Raw genomic sequence first — 24,533 nt, forward strand, 5'->3', positions numbered from 1 at the left:
AGAGCGTGGAGTCCTGACCACTGGACCGCCAGGGAATTCCAAGGAACATGCATTTTTAACCGTTTCTTACACATCAACAGAGATTATCATCAAATTAACACAGGACACATAGATCACTTCAGTGGATCCTTTGTTCCATATTATGTTTTACCAACCAAAGCATCTTGCCACAAAGAACCACAGTCAAGGCACAAAGGTAAGAGGAGAGTCTGGACAAAGTCCTGTTGAGGTGGTAGGAGGAGCTGAAATGCCCTCAATGAACTGCAGTTTCTTGTCCTAATCTTCTGTGAACCCCTGATTACCCAAGTAGCAGATAATCCAGTCATTTTAGTTTGGTTTGGCATGCATTGCTTTACCTTTTTTGACAACATATGTACCCTACAGGTTATTTATTTTGGCCTAACATTAAAATGATTTACATTCTCTGATATGAGAAATGGCAAAAGGTGAAGGATGGCAACAAACAAAATCCGGCTCTTGTGAACACTAGTTCCAGGCCATATGCACACAGGCCAAAGGAAGTTGCCTATCTGGCCCTTCCCTATACATACCACCCTCTTCTACCCTGTCCCCAGGGTGAGGAAGACTCCGTTTTCTTTTTCCCTGTCTGGCTTGGACATCTTAGCCAGGTAACAAGGCTGACAACTTGGGAGTAGCTACTTAGTAGCATTCTTTAAGGCCAGGGCTTTGGATAGGAATACTTTTCTCTTTCCTCTAATACCTGACTCTCTCCTTTCCAAGTTCCCTTGGGAAAGCAGTGAAAGGGTAGATGTGTCTTGCATCTTGCCTCTCCAGATGAGCAAGGTAACAGCTCTTGGAGATGAGCAACTACAAGGAGGTGGGCGATGAGACATCTCTGCTGAAGGCTAAGGCAGGGACCTGGGTTCTCTTTCTTCCAACCCCCTCCTCCCCACATTCCTACCTCTGGCCAATCCTACTCATAATGGCAACCAAAGAAACCCTTCTCCCCTTCATTAGTCTTTAGGAATCTGTTCATTTAGCCCCCTTTCCTGACCTTCTTTCTAACCTTCTTGATGCCCAATCTCTGCCCTGAAAATAACTCCTCAACTTCTACACCCACGAGAGCAACTGTCATTCATCTTTATTTCAATTTAGAGGTACAAAGACCCCTGTGATCTTCCTAAAAAAACAAGACTATTTTGGGTCAAAAAACCCCCTAAAAGGATGTACAGGGGTTTCTGTTTCCTCCTCTGGTTTGAGCAAGTCAGACCCTCCGACAGACTTGTTGTTTCTGGAAAAGCCTCTCCTTCCTTCCAACCCATCCTTGTGCAATAGAAAACCTGATGGACTTCAGAGGAGACTGCCCCCTGGGAACCAGCTCTCCACCCTAACAGTGAGGAGGGAGACACTGCAGTGCTCTCGTCCCAGCCCAGTCCTAACTACTCCTCCCCATAAACCATTCTAGAAACCAAGGTGTTCTCCCAGATGGTTCAGGACTGGAACCAGGCAGACACGAAGACGTTCCAGCAGGTCACAGGAAGGAAGGCCCGTAGCTCTTGACCCTGCCTCACCCTGATTATTCCCATGTCCCTACCTGTCACTCCCAATCTGTTGGGGGCCTGATGGTAAGTGGTGCAGCATTCTTCCGACCAGCCCGGATGCCTGGGTAGAAGAGGGGCCAAAGTTTCTCAGTAAAAGTATCAGTGAAGGTGTAGATATGAGAGCGGTCTGTGACGTTGTAAAAAGACAGTGTACCGGCCTCATAGTCTAGGAATATGCCTACCCGCTTGGGTTTCACCTTGATGTGCAAAGGGGTAAAAGGTGTGGTGGTGGCTGCATACTTGTCCCCGTTCCACAGCCGCACCCGCCAGTAGCCAGTCTCAGGGAGTGGGGTCAGTTCGCCCTTTCGGCTCACAGAGTCCCGGCACACACCCACTGCCCAGTGGGTCTTGTCGCCCACCTCCACCTCCCAGTAGTGTCGACCTGAGGTGAAACCCTCAGTAGCCAGGACACAAGGGTAGAAGGTGAAACGCTGTGGTGTATCAGGGAGATCCCGGAGTCTTGTCTCCACGAACTTGACGCTCTTACGATCTTCTGACAGGACTAGGTTAGGATGAGCAGTCTCAGGGTCCAGGGTCACATCCGCTGGCGGGAGAAGCCAGAGTGGGGAGCTAGATGAGGACGGGAATAGCTAAACGCCCCTGCCTCACTCTTCCAGCCTGCCTTTGCAGAGCCTGCTCCCTGAAAGCCCCCAGAACCCCGTGGTTTGCTTAACTTTCTCAATCCTCGGTGTCACCTAAGGGAGAGGAGGGGAGGGAACAATGGCTTCACTTCTCATCCTGGCCCTAAAATAAACAGGTAATGATCTCTTGACTCTGCAAGGGCTGGTGGTTTAGGCTCCTGACTAGTCCTCCCTCCATCCTCCCTGACATCATCATCCATCTCACTGTGTGGAGAAGCACAAGGCACAGTCCAACGGTCAGAAAAAATAAAAATGTTAAGAAGGGTACAGAGCAAGATAGCCTTATAGTCTAGCGATAGGGTGACCATGTGTCTGTTTTCCTGGAACAGTCTGGCTTATGACTATTTTCCAAATAAGTATTAATAAGACTCCCTTTCACTCTCAAGAGGGGACCAGTTTCAGCAAATTATTTAACCTCTCTGGGTCCCTATTTAGAAAAGTATGGGACTAAGAGTAGATGACACCTGAAGCTTCTCACTTTGAGTTCTGTGACTCAGAGTGAGATTGAAAACCAGGTAAAGGAGTGGGTGTGGATATGGACATGAAAAGTGACAGAGGGGATAATTGAAGTCCAGATAAAGTAGGACCTAAAGACTCTCTTCTCTCTGTCAATTCCCTCTGCTAGTTTCCTTTTGGGAACAACTCACCAATTAGCTGTTTAAGGATTTTCCTTAGTGCAAAGTACTGTCGGGGGAAATTGCTGAAGTTCTTTTCCAGCTCTATGGATACTGAAGTCACCTCCATGGTCTTCACCTTCTCACATCTAGGAGGGATGGGAAGATAGGGGAAGAAAGGGCAGGGTCAGGGGAAGCTCCAGCTTAGTGAGTATTCAGATGTTGTCATCTCTAGGGAGAAACTAAAATTCTCCATCCTCACACTTTCTCCTCCCTCAAGACAAGTACTTGCTTATTGCTTTCTTTTGCCTATCTATGGAAAGCCATATGGTCCCCTAGACAAACCCTTATCTTAATAATCAGTCTTAGAACTTTTTGGAGGTACTGTTATATTTCATGCAAATAGATAACCACCTCCCCCCGCCGCCCCCAACCAGTTCCTCCTTCCATCTTGTTTGGACACAATTCCACCCATAGGCCCAGGTAGAATCTGGTTCTATTTCATTATCTTTGTATCTAGGAAGTCCTGATGCTCAAAGGGGAAAAGGTAAGGGACTAGTACTCCCAGTGATTTGCTCTCTAACTGGCTTCATGGATGCAATAAACCTTCTCCCTTTTTCTACCCAGACACTGCATGACTTTCCCATCCTTATTCCCCCAACTCCTTATTGTAGCCCTACTCTTTAAGCCAAGACCTAACTCACTCAAAGAGATACAAGAATCACTTACTTTTCCAGGGTACTTTTGACATCCTAGAGGAAGGAGAAAAGAAAGCAATATTGGTCCTGGTAGTCAAGGGTCCTAAAGGCAAAAGGTTCCCCTCCTCCCAAAAGTTCTAGATCTATTAAATAGGCATAAGGCAAACTATGGGTCACAGTGCAAGGGGACGAGCTCCAGAGGGATCTGAGTACATCTCTCCCAACCTAACCCCCACTTTCAACTCTCAGTCATCATGAAGCTTGGTAATTGATATCACTTCCAAATAGTTTCTTGGGTGCTTGTCTTTGTTCCTCAAGAACACTGGGACTCAATGCCAGGGACAGGGATTGTGTCTGCTCTTTACTCTGTCCCCCAAGTACCAACCACACACCTGTCTCCTTGAGGATCAGTACAGATAGTTCCAGACTGCTGGCATAGGAACGAATCACACTCTCCCGTTGTGGTTTGGTATCCCTTGCCTAGTATTGGTTAATAAATATTAGTAACTGTGTGCCAATCCTGATTTGTGAATACTTGGGGTCCAGAAGACAAAGAAGACAAATCTCTGCCCCCCAAGGATTTCCCAGTTTAATGTGGAAGGCAGAACACACATACATGAAAGGACACGAGAGTAAATACCAAGCAATATATAACATGCAGATAAATGTACAACGAAGCCTCACTGATTCAAATGCTGGTAATGTGATCTCTAAGGTAAGAAATATGTTTCCTACAGCCTTGCTAACACCATTCATTTGCTTAAGAAAACAGATTATTTCAAACATTTAAGAGGCACCATTTACATATCAAAAGCAATATATTACTTATACATTATTTCAAGTGTCCTTCAAACTATGATTCTATTCTTTCTGTGCACTAGGTAAATCAAGTTCCAGGACTTAAAAGTAACGGTTACTGCATTTACACAATTTTTAATGCATAGTTTTTTCACTAATTCAGACTAGACTGCCCTCCTCTCAAAAGAGTGAATTTTTTCTTTGGTACAAGTTAAGCACATAATTGTTGACAAGACATAAGAACACAGAAATGATCAGAAGGGGATGGGAGAAATCAGAGAAGGCTTTCTGTAGAGAAAGATCCTTTGAGCATGTCTGGAAGAATGAATTGGATTTAGAGAGGCAGAGCGGAGGAGTGAGCATTGCAGGCTGACAGAATGGCCTGTGCAAAGCTAGACTGTGCTTGGCCTGAGGGGCTATGCAGGGGCAAAGGTCGAACCTTAAGCATCTCGAAGCCCGACTGTAAGCACTTGCCCTCCACCTCAGCAGCCAAGTGGGCCAGGTCCCGGCGCTTGTCTCCAAGGTGAGCAGCATTTTCTCGGAGGCGCTGTAGAATGTCCTGTTCCTCCTCCTCTAGTCGTGAAAGTAACACCTGCTGCTCTTCATCCAGCCGCCGATGAAGCTCTTCAAATTCCTTTAGGATCTGCTGTCGACGACTCTCCACTAGTCTCTGAGAACAGAGGGTGGGTATTATGTTTAACAGGGCCAGTGGGGCATAAAGTGCCTTTCCCCACCTACCATGTGTATGAATTCACACAGACTTCCAGCGTCATTGGAAAGAGCTTAACAGGACACGCATGTTTCTCTCCATTGGAATTTCCTTTTGTAAAGAATGGCTCCATCCCTAACTAATAAGAACCTACTGTATAGCACAGGGAATTCTACTCAGTGCTCTGTAGTGACCTAAATGGGAAGGAAATCCAAAAAAGAGGGGAATATATATATATACGTATAGCTGATTCACTTTGCTGTACAGTAGAAATGAACAAAATAGTCTACACTATACTCCAATAAAAATTTAAAAAAAAGAAAAGAAAAGAATGGCTCCATCCTCATTGTCACCCCTACTGATGATGGGATGAAGACCATTGGGGAGATAAGAAAATAAACCAATGTTAAAAAAATTTATCTTCTTTATTAAGTTAGCTTCTAAAAAAGCTACACTTTTATATTTTAGTAAAAATATTCAAGACATAAGAACCCAATAATATGACATGTACTATTACAGATATCAGAGATACCTCTGCTATGGCCTACTCTAAAGTTCTAGTTAATGCAATCTGTCAAGAAAAGGAAAGTACAAATACTGGAAAGTCAGAGATTGTTATCATTTGTACATTGCAAGACATTTACTTGATAAAAATCAGAGAAGCAACTGGAAAAATATCAGAATCAACAAGATTTTAGAAATGGGTTGTTACAAAATATAAATGTAGATTTCAGGGCTGAACCTGTTAAACAGCTTCAAGTCACTTCACAGACTGACAGTTCACACCCCAGGAACAGGTTATAGAAGTTTGTGAGTGAATTATTTGCTTGAAATTTGAAACATGCTTTCTTTCAGTTAAACCTCTAACATTTCTGAAATTGGATAACATATGACTCAAACTCCAGCCATAACCCATTCTGAGAGTTATCAGCAGACATATCCTCCCTTTTGCACCTCAACTGCAACAAGAAGTGATCTCCCCAAAGGATTCCCTAAGCATCACGTGTCTGATGGGGAGGAATCAGCCCAAGAGGAAAGCAAAGTTAGAAGCAGAGACTGGGACTCTGGAAGGAGGAAGTGGATAGGGCCTGGAAGGCAGGGTTGAGGGTAAATAGAGAGTGGGGCTGCAAAGCCAGGTGGGCCTTACAAGCCTTATGTTTCTGGATTTCAAGCTAGTTTCCAGCAGAGGCTGACTAGCTCCAGTTCTAGAGCTGCTTGCTGCTTCCCATTTCACTGCTGCCTCCTCAGGAGCATATTGGAACAAAATCTATTCTCACAACATTTACCATTAAGTAAAACACAACCTTTTTTCCTGTGTGTCTGTGTGTTTAGGGGTGATGTATGGGTAGAATTTAGGTTCGTAACTGTGGTAAAAAGAAAGCAAAGGGCTCTCTTATAATCTCATAATCCCTTCTCTTTTTTTCCTTCTATTTTGTAGGGCAGTGGTTCTTAATCAGGGTGTTACCTCCCTCTAGGGATGTTTTGGAAACAGGGAGCATTTCTGTTTGCCATGATTCGGGGAGCTCCTGGGAAGGATGCTAACACTCCTCCAATGTGTGAAGACAACCCAGTAAGATGAACTGCACCATTTTCTAATGTTCTGCTGGATATTAAAAAAATGGGAGTCCTGGACTTGAATGCCACTTTATATACAAACACAGAGTAATTCTTATATGGTTTTAATATACCTGAATTTTTCAGGAATGGCTGAAAACTCATTAAGACTGTATTTTGTTTTTCTTAGAACTTTACTGTAAGTTATTTATCATTTTGAAAAATTATGGCACCAACAGCTAAACTGCTAGTGGCATTTGAGTCAACAGTACTACACAATTCCGTCAGTCTGAATTTGTATTTGTTGCATTGTTGATATAGGTGCAAGGATAAAACTGCACTGTAGTGTCTTTCAGGGTAGTCATGCCTAAATGTTTACATACCAGATTTTATTATAAATTACTTCTATGTTATATTATATTATACTATATTTGGGCATGATAGCCTCTTTTAAAAATTATGTGGATAGATCATTTTATCCATAATTTTCATTTCAGCATGATTAATTACAAATTATTTATTTCTAAAAGGGGCATTGGGTCTGGAGGTGGGGATGAGGGAGAGAATTCAAAAGGTCACTGAAGGAATGCTGGTGGTTGGTGAGTTTCCGAGACCACTGAAATGATAATTTACATTAAAAAAAAAAAACACACCACAGTTCTGTTCAAGCATTTAGCAGGTTTTTAAAATTTTTATTCCCCTCTCCATCCTTTACCTTTAAGAAGGTGATCAACAGGAAGAGGAAAGCTAATGACTGGGAATAAGCTTCATTTTCACATATTTTAAGTTCTTCAGGAGCCCTCCAAAAGGACAAATAACTTTTTTTTTTAACGTTCACCTTTGCAATCAAAATTAGTTCAAATTTTAAAAAAATTCAAATGTTTGTTTGTTAAAATGTATAAAGGACTAAGGTAATAATACTTGCTTCCTGTTGAAATGTCATTGTTAAAAAAAAAAAAAAAATTAGTGTTTCTACGGATTTCAAACCTGTGTTTAATTTCTGGTGATCCCTAAATCTCAACTCCAAAAACTCATTATTTCTTTTGGAAGCCTTTAATGACATCAAGTTTCTCTGCTGTCTTCTTAGGAATTTGCAACTGTGCTTTTTGTGCCATGTCATTTATGTTTTCTCTACTTGACTGTAAGCTCAAGGAGGGCAGAGACTGTGCTTTTGCTCATCATTGTTCCCCAGTGTCAAAGACAGGGTTTGGCCTATACTGGAAGCTTAGTAAATATTTACTGATTTCTGCAGAATTAGTATCTCTGATTTTGCACATACTGGCTATATAATCTTGGACTAGACACTTATCTAAGTTCTGTTTCCTACTTTGTAAACTGGGGATAACAATACTTACCTTACAGGGTATCTAAGTTCACTCTTGTCAAATATGACTTCCTGGACTCCCTTCTCCTTGTCTTGTACCTCCTCTATGTCCCACTTGGGCCAAGTATAGCCTGAACTCTTAGAACTTAATACTGGGCAGAACCCTAAGACATAATACAATCTTCTAAGTTTGGAATGTCATGGACACCTAATGAATTAATGCACAGGATTCAATAAATACTAGGTATTATTACCACTATAATTAATACATGTTTCACTGTCCAACAGAAGAAATAAGGCAGATACCAAAATACCATGCTACAAATATGGTAATGCTATGGAAGAGATGTGAAACTGTATGAAAATTAAGAAAGCTAATTTCTAAAGGGTCAGGAAAGGCTACATAGGAAGTGGTTTTCATCTTAGGATGGACAGGATCCTATAGGTAGAGGATGAGGAGGGTAAGAACATTCTAGGAACCATTATCATCTAGCATACTTGAGCTTACTTGAATTAAGAGAATGTGGTCCTAATGTCACTGGGGGGTTCTTCTGGGCACTGTTGGGCAGCTCCTTCATTCTTCCTCCCCAGTGCACCTTCCACATTCTCCTTTCCTCAATCCCTCTAAGGATCTCTCAGCAGAGAGCCTCCTTCCCTGCTCTACAAAGAAAAGGAGGCCAAGGGGCATGAACTCCCTCAACTCGCCAGATATAAGATGTTCTGTCCTTCACCTCTTACATCCTTCTCCTCAATTCTTAATCCATGACAATTTAAGTACAATGTTTAATCACAGTCAAGCTTAATAAAATATCATTGTTTTTGAGAGAACAGCATTTTTCTAATAAACCAGAACTGGTGGATTAAATAATGTGTGGTTACTGTTCAGTTAATTGCCTGCAGAGCAGCCCAAATGGGATTGCCTGCCTTTACCTTGAGCTCCCCAGGCTTCTTCTCCTCAGAGGACTTGCAGCGGGTGATCTCCTGCAGCTTCCGCTCCAGGGGCTCCAGGCACTTCTGCAGTTTTTCCTGAGGGGTGAGAAGTGGGAGAATGGCATTTGGAGTTGGCTAGTACATCCTACGTTCAGAGGCTAACCTATTTTTTTTTTAAATTAATTAATTAATTTTTATTTTTGGCTGTGTTGGGTCTTCGTTTCTGTGCAAGGGCTCTCTCTAGTTGTGGTGAGTAGGGGCCACTCTTCATCGCGGTGTGCGGGCCTCTCACTATCGCGGCCTCTCTTGTTGCGGAGCACAGGCTCCAGACACGCAGGCTCAGTAGTTGTGGCTCACGGGCCTAGTTGCTCCGCGGCATGTGGGATCTTCCCAGACCAGGGCTCGAACCCACGTCCCCTGCATTGGCAGGCAGACTCTCAACCACTGCGCCACCAGGGAAGCCCTAACCTATTTGTTTTAAACCATTTGTTTGCTTCCTATCCATCTCACTGCCTCTTGATCCAACTCCCTTCCTGGCCTGTCATTTGAGGTGTCAGCTTCCTACAGGTCCCTCCTCCTGCCACCAGCCTGTCTCCATCACCTTCCTTGCTCTGAAACCTTCCTTTCACTGAATCTCACTGTTCCACTGTCACCAACTCTCTGTCCTTCCCCAGCCCTATTAATTTTCTAACTCAAGGAACTGCTTGTTACTGTCAAAGTGACCTCCTGTACCCTGATATCTTTCTTTAAACTTGTTTTCCTATCCAATTCTAACCACTTACAAATATAATAAAATCTTGATTACTTATTCTTCAAACTACCATAAAGTCTTATTTCCAAGATTTTATTAACATTATTAACATTTATTAATTAGGCAAAGTACCTGATAAAGTGCTAAGACATTAAAATCTCTAGTTCCTATTACTCAAACATTTACCCTGTGTCCCAGTAGTAAGTTAAACCAGATGCTGTATTATCCTTTATTGGGGGAAGATGCAAACAGACTGGTTCAGCTTAGCCTGGTGGGGATCATTCTAAAGTGAGGTTACCTGTTCCCAATACCAGTGGGTAAACAAGGGGTGTGCTGAGCAGGGGGACAGAATGAAGAAACCAGGCCATTTTTCAGTTCTTAAGTTTGATCTTCTCCACATGGTTTCATTCATTTATGAAAAATATGATACATTCCAAGACCACACATACTCAAATGTGTTATAAAAGTCAAACAGAAGTTTTGGGGGTACTCCTTACTGCTTTTCTTCATGCCTGAGGATAATTGATCAGACATACTGTGTGCCCCGGTGTACATAGCTCTGAAGGGACTATAGAGTGAGGATCAGATACCGTCTTGCCCTCAGGAACTTAAAATCCTCTACCCAGGGAGTCTCCCATCCTCTGTGCTCCTCCCTCTTGCCCTGCATTGGCATCATGTGTCTGGTTCCCTACCTTGTACTCCTGTGTGGCATCGTCCAGTGGCACGACGGTGTGGGCCCGGTGGGTGTGGGAAATTGCACATATCAAACACACAGCCTCCTGGTCCTCATAGCAGAAGAGGCTGAGGGCTTCATGGTGTTGGGGGCAGAGGCTCTCATCTCGGATCTTCCGCTTGACGGCCTGGAGCTGCTTGGCAATTTCCACCATGCTGCCCAGCTGTCGATTAGGCCGGAGACTGCGGTAGCGGGACGTCTTTCGACATACAGGACAAGGGAAGTCCCTCTCTAGGTCCTCCCACCAGCGAGTGATGCAAGCTTTGCAGAAGTTGTGCCCACACTCAATGATGACAGGCTCCTTCAGATACTCCAGGCACACAGAGCAACTTGCCTCCACCTGTAAGTTCTCCAGAGCTGCAGCTGTGGAGGCTGCAGAGGCCCCGGCCTCTAACAGGCTTGTCTCTGCCATTATTTAACTTGAGGTAAGGATGGGAGAAGAGAAAAAAAAAAATGTTAGTTGGAGGTTTAGTTTTTTTTGCATCCCTGGCCTGACAGTTACCCCCATGTTAAATCCTAAGTCCAGATTTAGCCCCATCATGGTATTTTACATCTTCTCTTCCACTACATCAACCTCTTTTGTTTCTCCATTTCCAAAACTTTTGACTCCCAGCCATCAATTTTTTTTTTTCTCTTCAGCAAAATGACACACAACCCTCAATCTTGTCTTTTACCACTGCTTTCTCTTGCTAGAAACAGAGGCTTCCTTCAACTCTAGCTGAGTACTTCTCCTGATCCAGGTTCATTCCACTTGTATCTTAGAACCAAGAGTTTCAGACCAATGTATTCCTAGTGTGACATCTTCTTCTAATAGATGAGAAAAGAGTATGGGAAAGCGAAGAGTGCCACAAAAGTCGAAACATTAATTAAGATTTCTTAAATTAAGTATATTTTAAAGTTTAATATTACAGAAGAGTTTTACTACAATAGCTCATTGGAGCCTAAGCTTGATTCTCTGCCACTGTTCTCTCAGTCTTTCAAAGGGTGATAAATAGAATGAGTTAGGCAAGGGTGACAACCTCTTCTTTTCAGAAAGTTTGAAATTATTCTTCCTTTTATCAGGCTAGCCTAGAGGAAGTGTGCCCTTTTCTTGGAATGAAATGATTTCGTACAACAACTCATTTCTATTTGTGTGCATTTGGACATCTGGAACTGCTGAAAAGTGATAAATTCAGGGCAACTAAAGTCTATTACTGAGCCCAAGGCAATAATTTTTTGAAGAGAGAGCTGACAAGTCTATTTTAAGTATTCAGCAGTGACTGGAGTCTTTTGAAATAGTTATCGATAACTAATTCCTTGGATGTACTGTACCTCCAACTAATAGGTTCTGGAGTGGTTGGGAATTTAGAGAGAGAAAAGTAAAGAGGCAATCAAAAACTTCTAATGAAGCCTCAAAAGAATTGGAAATGCATCTAAGAGATTTATAAAGCAGAAGGCTGGTCCTCTATTCCATCCTTAATACATCACCACTTTTATCCATGAAATAGCTGACTTCTCTATCCCCTTAACCCCCTCCCTAAGGGACCCAACAGAAGGAAATTTAGTAAGTCTATGTATTGAGAGAGAAGTGGCCATGTAATGAGTTGGGTTAACAATGATTATTCCTGTATATGTTGACGGCACACGTGAAAAGTATTTAATTTGGAGTAGGAACTGATAACCTATTTGGATCTGAATTTCCTCCCTCAACCAGGAGAGAAGTTCAGTCAGACGATTTTTCTCTACCTACGGGAATCCAACTTTGACGAGTAACCCTTCCCTTTCCCTAATCTTCTAGAAATTAGGTGGTTTCCTCACCTGGGGTGAGTTGAACTGTTTGCAGAGTTAGGGAGCAGGATGGATCTAGACTAGCAAAGAAGTAGTGTGAAAGAGATGGGGAAAGGTTAGGGAGGTATGGGGAGAGCACTTGGAGCTACAGCACTAGTGAGGCCTTCGGTGTCTCTGGGTTGGTCATTTTTTCCCTTCTACTCCTCGTGTCTCAGTATAAGGGCAAACTTCAAAGCCATCCTCATTTTGTTTCTACCACTGTCGGGGGTCCCACCTTGCGACCCTTTCCTGAGCGTGGTCCACAACTCGGTCCCACCCCCGTCTCCATCTTCTCCCGCCAGATCTGGCGCAGGGGGACTGGAGTGGGGGGAGAGGAAACGTCGTTGTTGGCAGGGAGGGAGGGATGTGTGTCCAGGTGAGGAGGAGGTGTGACGTGAAGGTGGGATGCCCGCCGCTATGACGCAGCCGAGAGCCGCGGTGACGGCGTAAGAGTTTCACCCGGGGAGGCGAGCGGCAGCGGGACGGGGGAACGGCGGGGTAGCCAAGCAACGCCGGACGCGCTGACGTCGCCGGGGCGGCAAAACGTCCGCCCGGGCCCGAGGCGGGCGGAGGCAGCTGTGGTTACGTGCGGGGGGCCGGTGACGCAGTCGCGGGGCGCTAGGACGCGGCGTGCGGAGCCGGTCAGCGGGGACAGGCCCCAAGGCCCCGGCGCGGCGGCGGGACAGCACCTACCTTCCCGGCTTCGGGTCCGGGAGTGCGGGGCGCAGAGCCGCCGGAGCGCTGCCTCCCTCCTTCCTCCTCCCCCCGCCCCCGCCCCGCAGCGCGACACACAATACTCGCCGGAAGCGGAAGCCGCGCTGAGAGGTTCGTGTCAGTGGAAGCCCGGGTATCGGCGGGCGGCCGCGAGAAGGCCTAGCGGCGCCTGCGGAACAAGGAGAGGGCGGGGGGCCGGAGGGGAAAACCAGCAGCAGGCGTTACGGGCGAGAAGAGACCCGGAGGGGCAGGTGGCTGAAATGCGGTCGTCCAGGTGACCCGAGGAATACTCTGGAGAAAGAAGGCCGCGCATGCGCGTGGCGGAGCGCTGAAGCCCATTGCCCACAGGGCGTCTACGGGCGCCGGGGCAGGCGGGACCGTCCCGCCCAGGGTGTGGGCCCGGGCTCTGACCCGGCTCGGGCTGGTCCCGGTTGGGGCTGGGAGCCGCCGGGGGCGGGACAAGGGCGGGTTGCGGACTTTGAGCTACACTGCTCCTCTCTCCAGGCCAGTCCCGGGAGAAGGTGGCTCGCCGAGTCGGCGGCCAATTACGTGGTGGACCTGCGGGTCTCAGCTGGCACGTCACTTCCGACAAGTTGAGTTTAAGCCTTTTAACATTCAAGGATTAGCTCAGTTTTCCCTGCCGTGGACTTCGGATGCTGGTCACCTTGTCCTTGCTAGGCGAGCTTTACGGAAATAATCTACCTCCTCCGATGGAGTGGAAGCCCCGAAAGAGCTGGTACTGTGACTCTGCTGCTCACCTTTGTGTCCTCAGCTCCTCGCTCGGTGCCCGACCGCAGCGAGCGCGCCGTGAGCACCCGTTCTGGGTGCGAGCCAATCCCGTCTTTTTCCAGTTTTGTGGCTTTGGCTTGAGTTTCTCAAGAGCAGATGGTGGTTGTGCGGGGACTCCGGACTCCTGCGTTATAGCCTCCTTACTTTCCTCTCCTGTTGCTGGAAGCTTCGCAGCCCTGTGACTTTGGAGGACGAGAGCGAGATGATGAGGCTGGGGAAGAGTCGGCGGACAGAGGTGTGATGAGACTGGGAGGAGGTGCTGAGTTGAGTTGATGGAGCTGGGGAGGAGTGGATGCTGGGTAAAAGGGTGATGGGACTGGGGAGAAGTTGGGGCTGGGGAAAGGTGTGCTGCGGCTGGGCAGGAGTTAGTGCTAAGAGTGGACACTGCTGGTAGGAAACGCAGCTCGCCCCGCCTTCTCTCTGCCAACACTTGGCATACAGAATGCTAACCGAAAGAAATGAGCACATTTTGGTGTACCCTTCCAGGTGAAATGGCCCAATGGCCCTACTTGTTCCTGTGTAAGTTGTGATGCTGTTTACAGACACTGTGCAGTATTTAACCTCTCATCCTGGGAGCCAGGAACTATTTATTTGCAGAAAATATCTCATGTGGGAGGTATAAAGATTTAGGGTCAGGCATGCTAAATACAGCTGGTCTGCTTTTTCTTCACTGTTCTTTGCTTTTTGTTCACTTTTTTTCAGTAGCAGTGATTTGAAGAGGATTAAACTTGATAAAATTACATTTATTAACTTCTTTTCCCCTCATTGTTATTTGACCATTGGGAATTTTAGCAGCAGTACTTTTTCTAGTTCACGGACTGCCTCAGTTCTAAGGTAGGGTAGTTTGAAAGCCACAAACTGAGGGGTCAGCCTCTTTATCCTTACTTTATAGGGAGCGTGGTGAGGTTTGGTTCTGGTTATGATTTGTAACTTTTAAGGTGTTGGCGAGCACTTCATTCTGGCTTTCTGTTTGTAGGTGGCCAGGGGTGGTAATATTAAGTAAATTTCCAGGAGGAAGTGCATTTCTGAGGAATATGAAGAATGTGTTGGCCTGGAGACTAATAGATTATTAAGATGACTTTATGCTCAGTATGGAAGGAAAGGGGGAGAATGTCTAGGTAAAACTGTAAAATTATGAAGGGCATGTACTATGTCATAGAACAGGGTTTGGCAAACCTTTCCTGTAAGGAGCCAAATAGGACATATTTTTGGCTTTGTTGCCCATACTCAGTTCTGTCTTTGTAGTATGAAAATAGCGTTAGACTATACTAAATGAGCGAGCGTTGCTGAAATTTGAATTTCATATAAATTCTTCACTTGCCTTGAAATTTTATTCTCCTTTTGATTTTACCCCCAATCATTTAAAAATGTAAACACATTTCTTAGCTTGTGGGCTGTACAAACACAGGTAGCAGACCATAGTTCGCTGACCCCTGACATAGAACAGTAATGAAGTATCCAATATTTTTCAAGAGAGAATGCCTGGGAAAGTGGGTTAACACAATGCTATGATCTCTTATTTCCATCTGTCTATATGATAACACACAAAATAATAATAAAGGAAATTTGAAATCTTAACACAAATTTGTTATGACCTGTGAAACTTGGTCGGCTGAGATTTATGAATACACTAAGATACAAGTACATTCTTTAAACAAGGAAAGGTATTCGTTGTCTAAAATTAAAAGGGATTGCAGTTCAGGAGAGGTGGAATAACACTGAATTGTGATGTTGATTTATATCAACAAGGGATTTCCAACATAGGAATATGCAAAAATGAATAATAGTAATATGAATGATAATTTAAAAAAATTAAATATACACTTTAATATTGTTTTTATATCAGTAAAAGATATATCTGATATATCTTTTATATCAGAAGATATCTTGGAACCACTGAGTCATATAGAGGAAAAGGATGTATTAGCAGTGCAGGTAGAAAACTGGTTGAGGTCAGATATGAGATATGGTAGGTTGGGGAGGGAGAGGGTTCAACTGTCCAGACTTCCGAAATGCTTCCTCAGAAAAAGGCAAAGCATCTAATTTTCCCCCACCATTTTTTTAAATTATAAAAAATTTAAACTGCAGAAAGACAGTCGTCAGTCTTTTTATACTTTATCCTGTGCTTTTTATGCTTTACACACTGTGCTTTTTATACTTTATAGTGGCTGTCTTTTATCTTCCCAATTCAGTAACATTGGAACTACCTTGTTCTTTTTCAAGTCTATATCACTGCTTCATTGTGTAGACGTATAATTTATTCAGCCATTTTGTTTAGAGAAGACATTTAGGGTTTTTCCAAGTCTTATTAAATAAAGGCTGTAGTGAACATTCTTGTACATATATCTTTTTCCCTCAGTTTTATTGTGATATAACTGACGTATAACACTGTGTTAGTTTAGGGTGTACAATGTAATGATTTGATATATTTGCCCCGATGTCTTTTTTTTTTTTTTAACTTCTCAATAAGGAATGCGTCTTTTATTTGTTTTTGAATTTTTGAAATTTATTTTATTTTTTTAAACAGCAGGTTCTTATTAGTTATCCATTTTATACATATTAGTGTATACATATCAATCCCAATCTCCCAGTTCATCCCACCACCACCACCCCACACCCCGCCACTCTCCCTCCTTGGTGTCCATACCTTTGTTCTCTACATCTGTGTCTCTATTTCTGCCCTGCAAACTGATTCATCTGTACCATTTTTCTAGGTTCCACATATATGCGTTAATATACGGTATTTGTTTTTCTCTTTCTGACTTACTTCACTCTGTATGACAGTCTCTACATCCATCTACTTCTCTACAAATGACCCAATTTCATTCCTTTTAATGGCTGAGTAATATTCCATTGTATATATGTACCACATCTTCTTTATCCATGCAACTGTAGATGGGCATTTAGGTTGCTTCCATGACATGACTATTGTAAATAGTGCTGCAATGAACATTGGGGTGCATGTGTCTTTTTGAGTTATGGTTTTCTCTGAGTATATGCCTAGTAGTGGGATTGCTGGGTCATATGGTAGTTCTATTTTTAGTTTTTTAAGGAACCTCCATACTGTTCTCCATAGTGGCTGTATCAATTTACATTCCCACCAACAGTGCAAGGGGATTCCCTTTTCTCCACACCCTCTCCAGAATTTGTTGTTTGTAGATTTTCTGAAGATGCCCATTCTAACTGGTGTGAGGTGATACCTCACTGTAGTTTTGACTTGCATTTCTCTAATAATTAGTGATGTTGAGCAGCTTTTCATGTGCTTCTTGGCCATCTGTATGTCTTCTTTGGAGAAATGTCTATTTAGGTCTTATGCCCATTTTTTGATTGGGTTGTTTGGGCTTTTTTTACATTGAGCTGCATGAGCTGTTTATATATTTTGGAGATTAATACTTTGTCCGTTGATTCATTTACAAATATTTTCTCCCATTCTGAGGGTTGTCTTTTCGTCTTGTTTGTGCTTTCCTTTGCTTTGCAAAAGCTTTTAAGTTTCATTAGGTCCCATTTGTTTATTTTTGGTTTTATTTCCATTACTCTAGGAGGTGGATCAAAAAGATCTTGCTGTGATTTATGTCAAAGAGTCTTCTTCCTATGTTTTCCTCTAAGAGTTTTATAGTGTCCAGTCTTACATTTAGGTCTCGAATCCATTTTGAGTTTATTTTTGTGTATGGTGTTAGGGAGTATTCTAATTTCATTCTTTTACATGTAGCTGTCCAGTTTTCCCAGCACCACTTATTGAAGAGACTGTCTTTTCTCCATTATATATCCTTGCCTCCTTTGTCGTAGATTAGTTGACTACAGGTGCGTGGGTTTATCTCTGGGCTTTCTATCCTGTTCCATTGGTCTATATTTCTGTTTTTGTGCCAGTACCATATTGTCTTCTTTTTCTTTTTCATTTTATTTTTATTTATTTATTATTTTTGGCTTCGTTGGGTCTTCATTGCTGCACGCAGGCTTTCTCTAGTTGTGGCGAGCGGAGGCTACTCTTCGTTGTGGTGCATGGGATTCTCATTGCAGTGGCTTCTCTTGTTGTGGAGCACGGGCTCTAGGTGTGCGGGCTTCAGTAGTTGTGGCTCACGGGCTCTAGAGCACAGGCTCAGTAGTTGTGGCGCACGGGCTTAGTTGCTCCACGGTATGTGGGATCTTCCCGGACGAGACCTCGAACCCGTGTCCTCTGCATCGGCAGGCGGATTCTTAACCACTGCACCACCAGGGAAGCCCTGTCATATTGTCTTGATTACTGTAGCTTTGTAGTATACTCTGAAGTCAGGGAGTCTGATTCGTCCAGCTCCGTTTTTTTCCCTCAAGACTGCTTTGGCTATTCGGGGTCTTTTGTGTCTCCATACAAATTTTAAGATTTTTAAATTTTAGTTCTGTAAAAAATGCCATTGGGGGGCTTCCCTGGTGGCGCAGTGGTTGAGAATCTGCCTGCCAATGCAGGGGACACGGGTTCGAGCCCTGGTCTGGGAAGATCCCACATGCCGTGGAGCAACTGGGCCCGTGAGCCACAATTGCTGAGCCTGCGCGTCTGGAGCCTGTGCTCCGCAACAAGAGAGGCCGCGATAGTGAGAGGCCCACGCACCGCGATGAAGAGTGGCCCCCGCTTGCCGCAACTGGAGAAAGCCCTCGCACAGAAACGAAGATCCAACACAGCCATAAATAAATAAATAAATAAATAAATAAATAAATAAAATTAAAAAAAAAAGAAAAAAGTAAAATAACCCAAACGATTGAGTTGGGGAAATGAAACAACTATTTAAAAGAAAAAAAAAAAAAGCCATTGGTAATTTGATAGGGATTGCATTGAATCTGTAGATTGCTTTGGGTAGTATAGTCATTTTCACGATATTGATTCTTCCAATCCAAGAACATGGTATATCTCTCCATCTGTTTGTATCATCTTTAATGTCTTTCATCAGTGTCTTATAGTTTTCTTCATACAGGTCTTTTGTCTCCTTAGGTAGGTTTATTCCTAGGTATTTTATTCTTTTTGCTGCAATGGTAAATGGGAGTGTTTCCTTAATTTCTCTTTCAGAATTTTGATCATTTGTGTATAGGAATACAGTAGATTTCTGTGCATTAATTTTGTATCCTGCAACTTTACCAAATTCATGAATTAGCTCTAGTAGTTTTCTGGTGGCATTAGGATTCTCTATGTATAGTATCATGTCATCTGCAAACAGTGACAGTTTTACTTTTTCTTTTCCAATTTGTATTCCTTTTATTTCTATTTCTTCTCTGATTGCTGTGGCTAGGACTTCCAAAATATGTTGAATAATAGTGGCGAGAGTGGACATCCTCATCTTGTTCCTGATCTTAGAGGAAATGCCTTCAGTTTTTCACTATTGATAATGATGTTTGCTATGGGTTTATTGTATATGGCCTTTATTACGTTGAGGTAGGGTCCCTGTATGCCCACTTTTTGGAGAGTTTTTATCATAAATGGGTGTTGTGTTGAATTTTGTCAAAAGCTTTTTCTGCATCTATTGAGATGATCATATGGTTTTTATTCTTCAATTTGTTAATATGGTGTATCACATTGATTGATTTGCGTATATTGAAGAATCCTTGCATCCCTGGGATAAATCCCACTTGATCATGGTGTGTGATCCTTTTAATGTGCTGTTGGATTCTGTTTGCTAGTATTTTGTTGAGGATTTTTGCATCTATATTCATCAGTGATATTGGTCTGTAATTTTCTTTTTTTGTAGTATCTTTGTCTGGTTTTGGTATCAGGGTGATGGTGGCCTCATAGAATGAGTTTGGGAGTCTTCCTTCCTCTGCAATTTTTTGGAAGAGTTTGAGAAGGATGGGTGTTAGCTCTTCTCTAAATGTTTGATAGAATTCACATATGAAACCATCTGGTCCTGGACTTTTGTTTGTTGGTAGATTTTTAATCACAGTTTCAATTTCCTTACTTGTGATTGGTCTGTTCATATTTTCTCTTTCTTCCTGGTTCAGTCTTGGAAGGTTATACCTTTCTAAGAATTTGTCCATTTCTTCCAGGTTGTCCATTTTATTGGCATAGAGTTGCTTGTAGTAGTCTCTTAGGATGCTTTGTATTTCTGCCATGTCTGTTGTAACTTCTTCTCTTTCATTTCTAATTTTATTGATTTGAGTCCTCTCCCTCCTTTTCTTGATGAGTCTGGCTAATGGTTTATCAATTTTGTTTATGTTCTCAAAGAACCAGTTTTATTGATCTTTGCTGTTGTTTTCTATGTTTCTATTTCATTTATTTCTGCTCTGATCTTTATGATTTCTTTCCTTCTGCTAACTTTGGGTTTTGTTTGTTCTTCTTTCTCTAGTTCTTTCAGGTGTAGGAACCTAAGATTGTTTATTTGAGATTTTTCTTGTTTCTTGAGGTAGGATTGTATTGCTATAAACTTCCCTCTTAGAACTGCTTTTGCTGCATCCCATAGGTTTTGGATCATCATGTTTTCGTTGTCATTTGTCTCTAGGTATTTTTTGATTTCCTCTTTGATTTCTTCAGTGATCTCTTGGTTATTTAGTAACATATTGTTTAGCCTCCATGTGCTTGTGTTTTTTATGTTTTTTTCACTGTAATTGATTTCTAATCTCATAGCGTTGTGGTCAGAAAAGATGCTTGATATGATTTCAGTTTTCTTAAATTTACTGAGGCTTGATTTGTGACCAAGATGTGATCTGTCCTGGAGAAGGTTCCATGTGCACTTGAGAAGAAAGTGTAATCTGCCGTTTTTGGATGGAATGTCCCATAAATACCAATTAAATCTATCTGGTCTATTGTGTCATTTAAAGCTTGTGATTCCTTATAATTTTCTGTTTGGATGATCTGTCCATTGGTGTAAATGAGGTGTTAAAGTCCCCCACTATTATTGTGTTACTGTTGATTTCCTCTTTTATAGCTGTTAGTAGTTGCCTTATGTATTGAGGTGCTTTTATGTTGGGTACGTATAATATATATATATATATATATATATATATATATATATATATATATATGTATGTGTATATATATATATATATATATACACATACACATATATGTGTATATGTGTGTGTGTGTATGTATATATATATAAAATTGTTATATTTTCTTTTTGGATTTATCCCTTGATCATTATGTAGTGTCCTTCCTTGTCTCTTGCAACATTCTTTATTTTAAAGTCTATTTTATCTGATATGAATATTGCTACTCCAGCTTTCTTTTGATTTCCATTTGCATGGAATATCTTTTTCCATTCCCTCACTTTCAGTCTGTATGTGTCCCTAGGTCTGAAGTGGGTCTCTTGTAGACAAGCATATAGATGGGTCTTGTTTTTGTATCCATTCAGTGAGCCTGCGTCTCTTGGTTGGAGCATTTAATCCATTCACGTTTAAAGTAATTATCAATATGTATGTTCCTATGACCATTTTCTTAATTGTTATGGGTTTGTTTTTGTAGGTTCTTTTCTTCTCTTGTGTTTCCCACTTAGAGAAGTTCCTTTAGCGTTTGTTGTAGAGCTGGTTTGGTGGTGCTGAATTCTCTTAGCTTTTGCTTGTCTGTAAAGCTTTTGATTTCTCCATTGAATCTGAATGAGATCCTTGCCAGGTAGAGTAATCTTGGTTGTAGGTTCTTCCCTTTTATCACTTTAAATATATCATGCCACTCCCTTTAAATATATCATGCCACTCCTTTGTGGCTTGTAGAGTTTCTGCTGAGAAATCAGCTGTTAACCTTATGGGAGTTCCCTTGTAAGTTATTTGTTGTTTTTCCCTTGTTGCCTTCAATAATTTTTCTTTGTTTTTAATTTTTGTCGATTTGATTACTGTGTGTCTCAGCGTGTTTCTCCTTGGGTTTATCCTGCCTGGGACTCTCTGCACTTCCTGGACTTGGGTGGCTATTTCCTTTCCCATGTTAAGGAAGTTTTTGACTATAATCTCTTCAAATATTTTCTCGGGTCCTTTCTCTCTCTCTTCTCCTTCTGGGACCCCTATAATGCCAATGTTGTTGCATTTAATGTTGTCCCAGAGGTCTCTTAGACTGTCTTCATTTCTTTTCATTCTTTTTTCTTTATTCTGTTCTGCAGCAGTGAATTCCACCATTCTGTCTTCCAGGTCACTTATCCGTTGTTCTGCCTCAGTTATTCTGCTATTGATTCCTTCTAGTGTATTTTTCATTTCAGTTATTGTATTGTTCATCTCTGTTCTTTCTTCTAGGTCTTTGTTAAACATTTCTTGCATATTCTTGATCTTTGCCTCCCTTCTTTTTCCGAGGTCCTGGATAATCTTCACTATCATTATTGTGAATTCTTTTTCTGGAAGGTTGCCTATCTCCACTTCATTTAGTTGTTTTGCTGGGGTTTTATCTTGTTCCTTCATCTGGTACAAAGTCCTCTGCCTTTTCATTTTGTCTATCTTTCTGTGAATGTGGTTTTCCTTCCACAAGCTTCAGAATTGTAGTTCTTCTTGCTTCTGCTCTGCACATATGTCTTTAAATTGTCATACCATCTGTATTAGTAGGACAGATTTCTGGAAACTGAGCTACTGAGTCAAAAGGCATGGAAATTTAAAATTCTAATTGTCTTCTAGTTTCCTTCCCATAAGGTTGTACCGATTCCTGCCCACACCAGCATATTATGAGATAGTCTGTTTGCTTACAGTGGAGCCACTGTTGACATTTTCATATTTAAAAATTTTTGCTTATTTTTTTCATTAAAATTGTAATGATTGCATAACAGGTCTTGTTCTGCAGGTGACATACATTTTCCAGTCTTTTATTGCAGATGGGCATTTACTTAGTTTCCTGTTGTTACTTAGTTTCCTTTCTTTTGCCTTAGTTTCCTCTTTATTTTATTTTGCTGCTGCATAAATAGTGTTAGACTAAAGATTCTCTGAACATTTGTCCTTATGTGCTAGTGGATTCATTACTGTGAAAACAGTTCCGGGGTTGAAGGGTATTATTTACAATCAGCTCTCTGTATCCGTGGGTTCTGTATCTGTAGGTTCTGCATCTGTGGATACAGAGGGCTGCCATTTTTTAGAAGGGACTTGAGCATCAGTGGATTTTGGTATCTGTGTGGAACAACTGTAGTACTAATTTTTATGGATATTTCATTGCTGCATTTTTTTCTTTTTTTTTTTCTTTTGGTTGTGTTGGGTCTTTGTTGCTGCACGTGGGCTTTCTTTAGTTGCGATGAGCGGGGGCTTCTCTTCGTTGTGGTGTGTGGGCTTCTCACTGTGGTGGCTTCTCTTGTTGCAGAGCATGGGCTCTAGGTGTGTGGGCTGCAGTAGTTGTGGCACTTGGGCTCAGTAGTTGTGGCTCGTGGTCTCTAGAGTGCAGGCTCAGTAGTTTTGGTGCATGGGCTTAGTTGCTCTGTGGCATCTGGTATCTTCCCGGACCAGGGCTCGAACCTGTGGCCCCTACATTGGCAGGCAGATTCTTAACCACTGCACCACTTGGGAAGGCCCCTTACTGCTTTTTAAGAAGGCTGTTATTCTTTACATTTACCTTGGCAGCAGTGTATGAGCTTTCCCCTTTCCCACATCCCCAGGAGAGAGAGTTATTATCTGTTTTTATTTTTTTTCTGGCCAGTAAAAAATGTCTTGGTTATTTGAATTACACTTTTTCTTACTTAGTAATTTTGAATATCTTTTTGTTGTTATTGTTTGTTTGTTTGTTATTGGGATTTGTTTTCTGTGCATTTCCAATCCTGTCTTTTGCCTGTTTTTCCTGTTGGGTTGTCTGTCTTTTGCTTATCAGTTTATACATACATACATACACACACTTGACATACTGTCCTCATTAAGAAATCTAGCCTGACCCTCAGATTCTAATTTACTTTCCTAGGTTTTCTTACAGTGTTTTTTATTTTTTGCATTTAAGTCTTTATCTTTGTTTTTTTGTGTTTTTTAAAAAATTAATTAATTAATTAATTAATTTATGTCTGTGTTGGGTCTTCGTTTCTGTGCGAGGGCTTTCTCTAGTTGCGGCGAGTGGGGGCCACTCTTCATCGCGGTGCGCGGGCCTCTCACTGTCGCGGCCTCTCTTGTTGCGGAGCACAGGCTCCAGACGCGCAGGCTCAGTAGTTGTGGCTCACGGGCCTAGTCGCTCCACGGCATGTGGGATCTTCCCAGACCAGGGCTCGAACCCGTGTCCCCTGCATTGGCAGGCAGATTCTCAACCACTGCGCCACTAGGGAAGCCCTTTATCTTTGTTTTTAAAAATATGATGTAAAGGGAAGATCTTTATTTTTCTCTAGAGCAGTGCTGTCCAGTAGAAATAAAATGTAAGATACTTACGTAATTTTAAGTTTTCTAGCAAAGCTGCATTAAAAAAAAGTAAAAAGAAGTGAAATTAATTGTAATAATATATTTTATTTCACCAACTTAACCCATCATATCAAAAATATTTTTACATGTGATCCATTTTAAACAATTATTAGTGGGATATTTTATGTTTTCTCAGACTAAGTCTTTGAAATCCAATGTATATTTTACACTCATATCAAATCTCAATTCTAGACTAGGCGCATTTTAGGTGCTTAGTGGCCACATGAGGCTAGTTGTTACTGTTGAATAGCATGCATTAGATGGCTTAGATGGATGGCTAGTTGTACTAGCTACATTTATTAAATAATCATCCTCTTTTCATTGAATTAAACTATCACACTTGTCATATCTGAAATTCTTTCATAATGAGATCTGTTTCTGAATTTTTGATTCTATATTCTAATCTTCTATTTATCTCTTCTTACACCAACACCATAGATCTTATTTCATTGATTTTATAGTATTTTCTGAAATCTAGACAGGCAAGTCTCTCTTTCCTGTTATTTTTATACTTTTTCTTAGATGTTTTTGGACATGTATTCCCTATACACTCTGAAATCATTTTTTACTGTTCTCTCCCGTGAAAGAAAAAGAGAAAAACCTATTGTGATTCTAAACGG

The 24,533-nt window shown here is 42.0% G+C and overlaps 2 protein-coding genes across 2 annotated transcripts in view; one reads left to right on the forward strand and one right to left on the reverse strand.

The window, feature by feature from the left end:
* Positions 1-113: 113 nt before the first annotated feature.
* On the reverse strand, positions 114-12,901 carry LOC309607851 (E3 ubiquitin-protein ligase TRIM39). The gene is made up of 7 exons (XM_082346929.1): positions 12,814-12,901; positions 10,274-10,733; positions 8,831-8,926; positions 4,753-4,983; positions 3,547-3,569; positions 2,851-2,966; positions 114-2,106 (listed from the first exon to the last, which is right to left on the reverse strand). Exons 2-7 carry the CDS (start codon positions 10,724-10,726, stop codon positions 1,559-1,561), a joined length of 1,467 nt encoding a protein of 488 aa, XP_082203055.1. The 5' UTR covers positions 10,727-10,733; positions 12,814-12,901; the 3' UTR covers positions 114-1,558.
* An 820-nt stretch (positions 12,902-13,721) lies between these two features.
* LOC309607935 (HLA class I histocompatibility antigen, alpha chain G-like) overlaps positions 13,722-24,533 on the forward strand; it is a 49,673-nt gene continuing 38,861 nt past the window's right edge. Inside the window, 1 exon segment of the mRNA XM_082347087.1 lies at positions 13,722-13,858. The gene's annotated coding sequence lies outside the window, so the exon portion shown is untranslated.

The sequence above is a fragment of the Balaenoptera borealis genome (genome assembly GCF_965194805.1).
Source record: "Balaenoptera borealis genome assembly, chromosome: 12".
Lineage (NCBI taxonomy): Eukaryota > Metazoa > Chordata > Mammalia > Artiodactyla > Balaenopteridae > Balaenoptera > Balaenoptera borealis.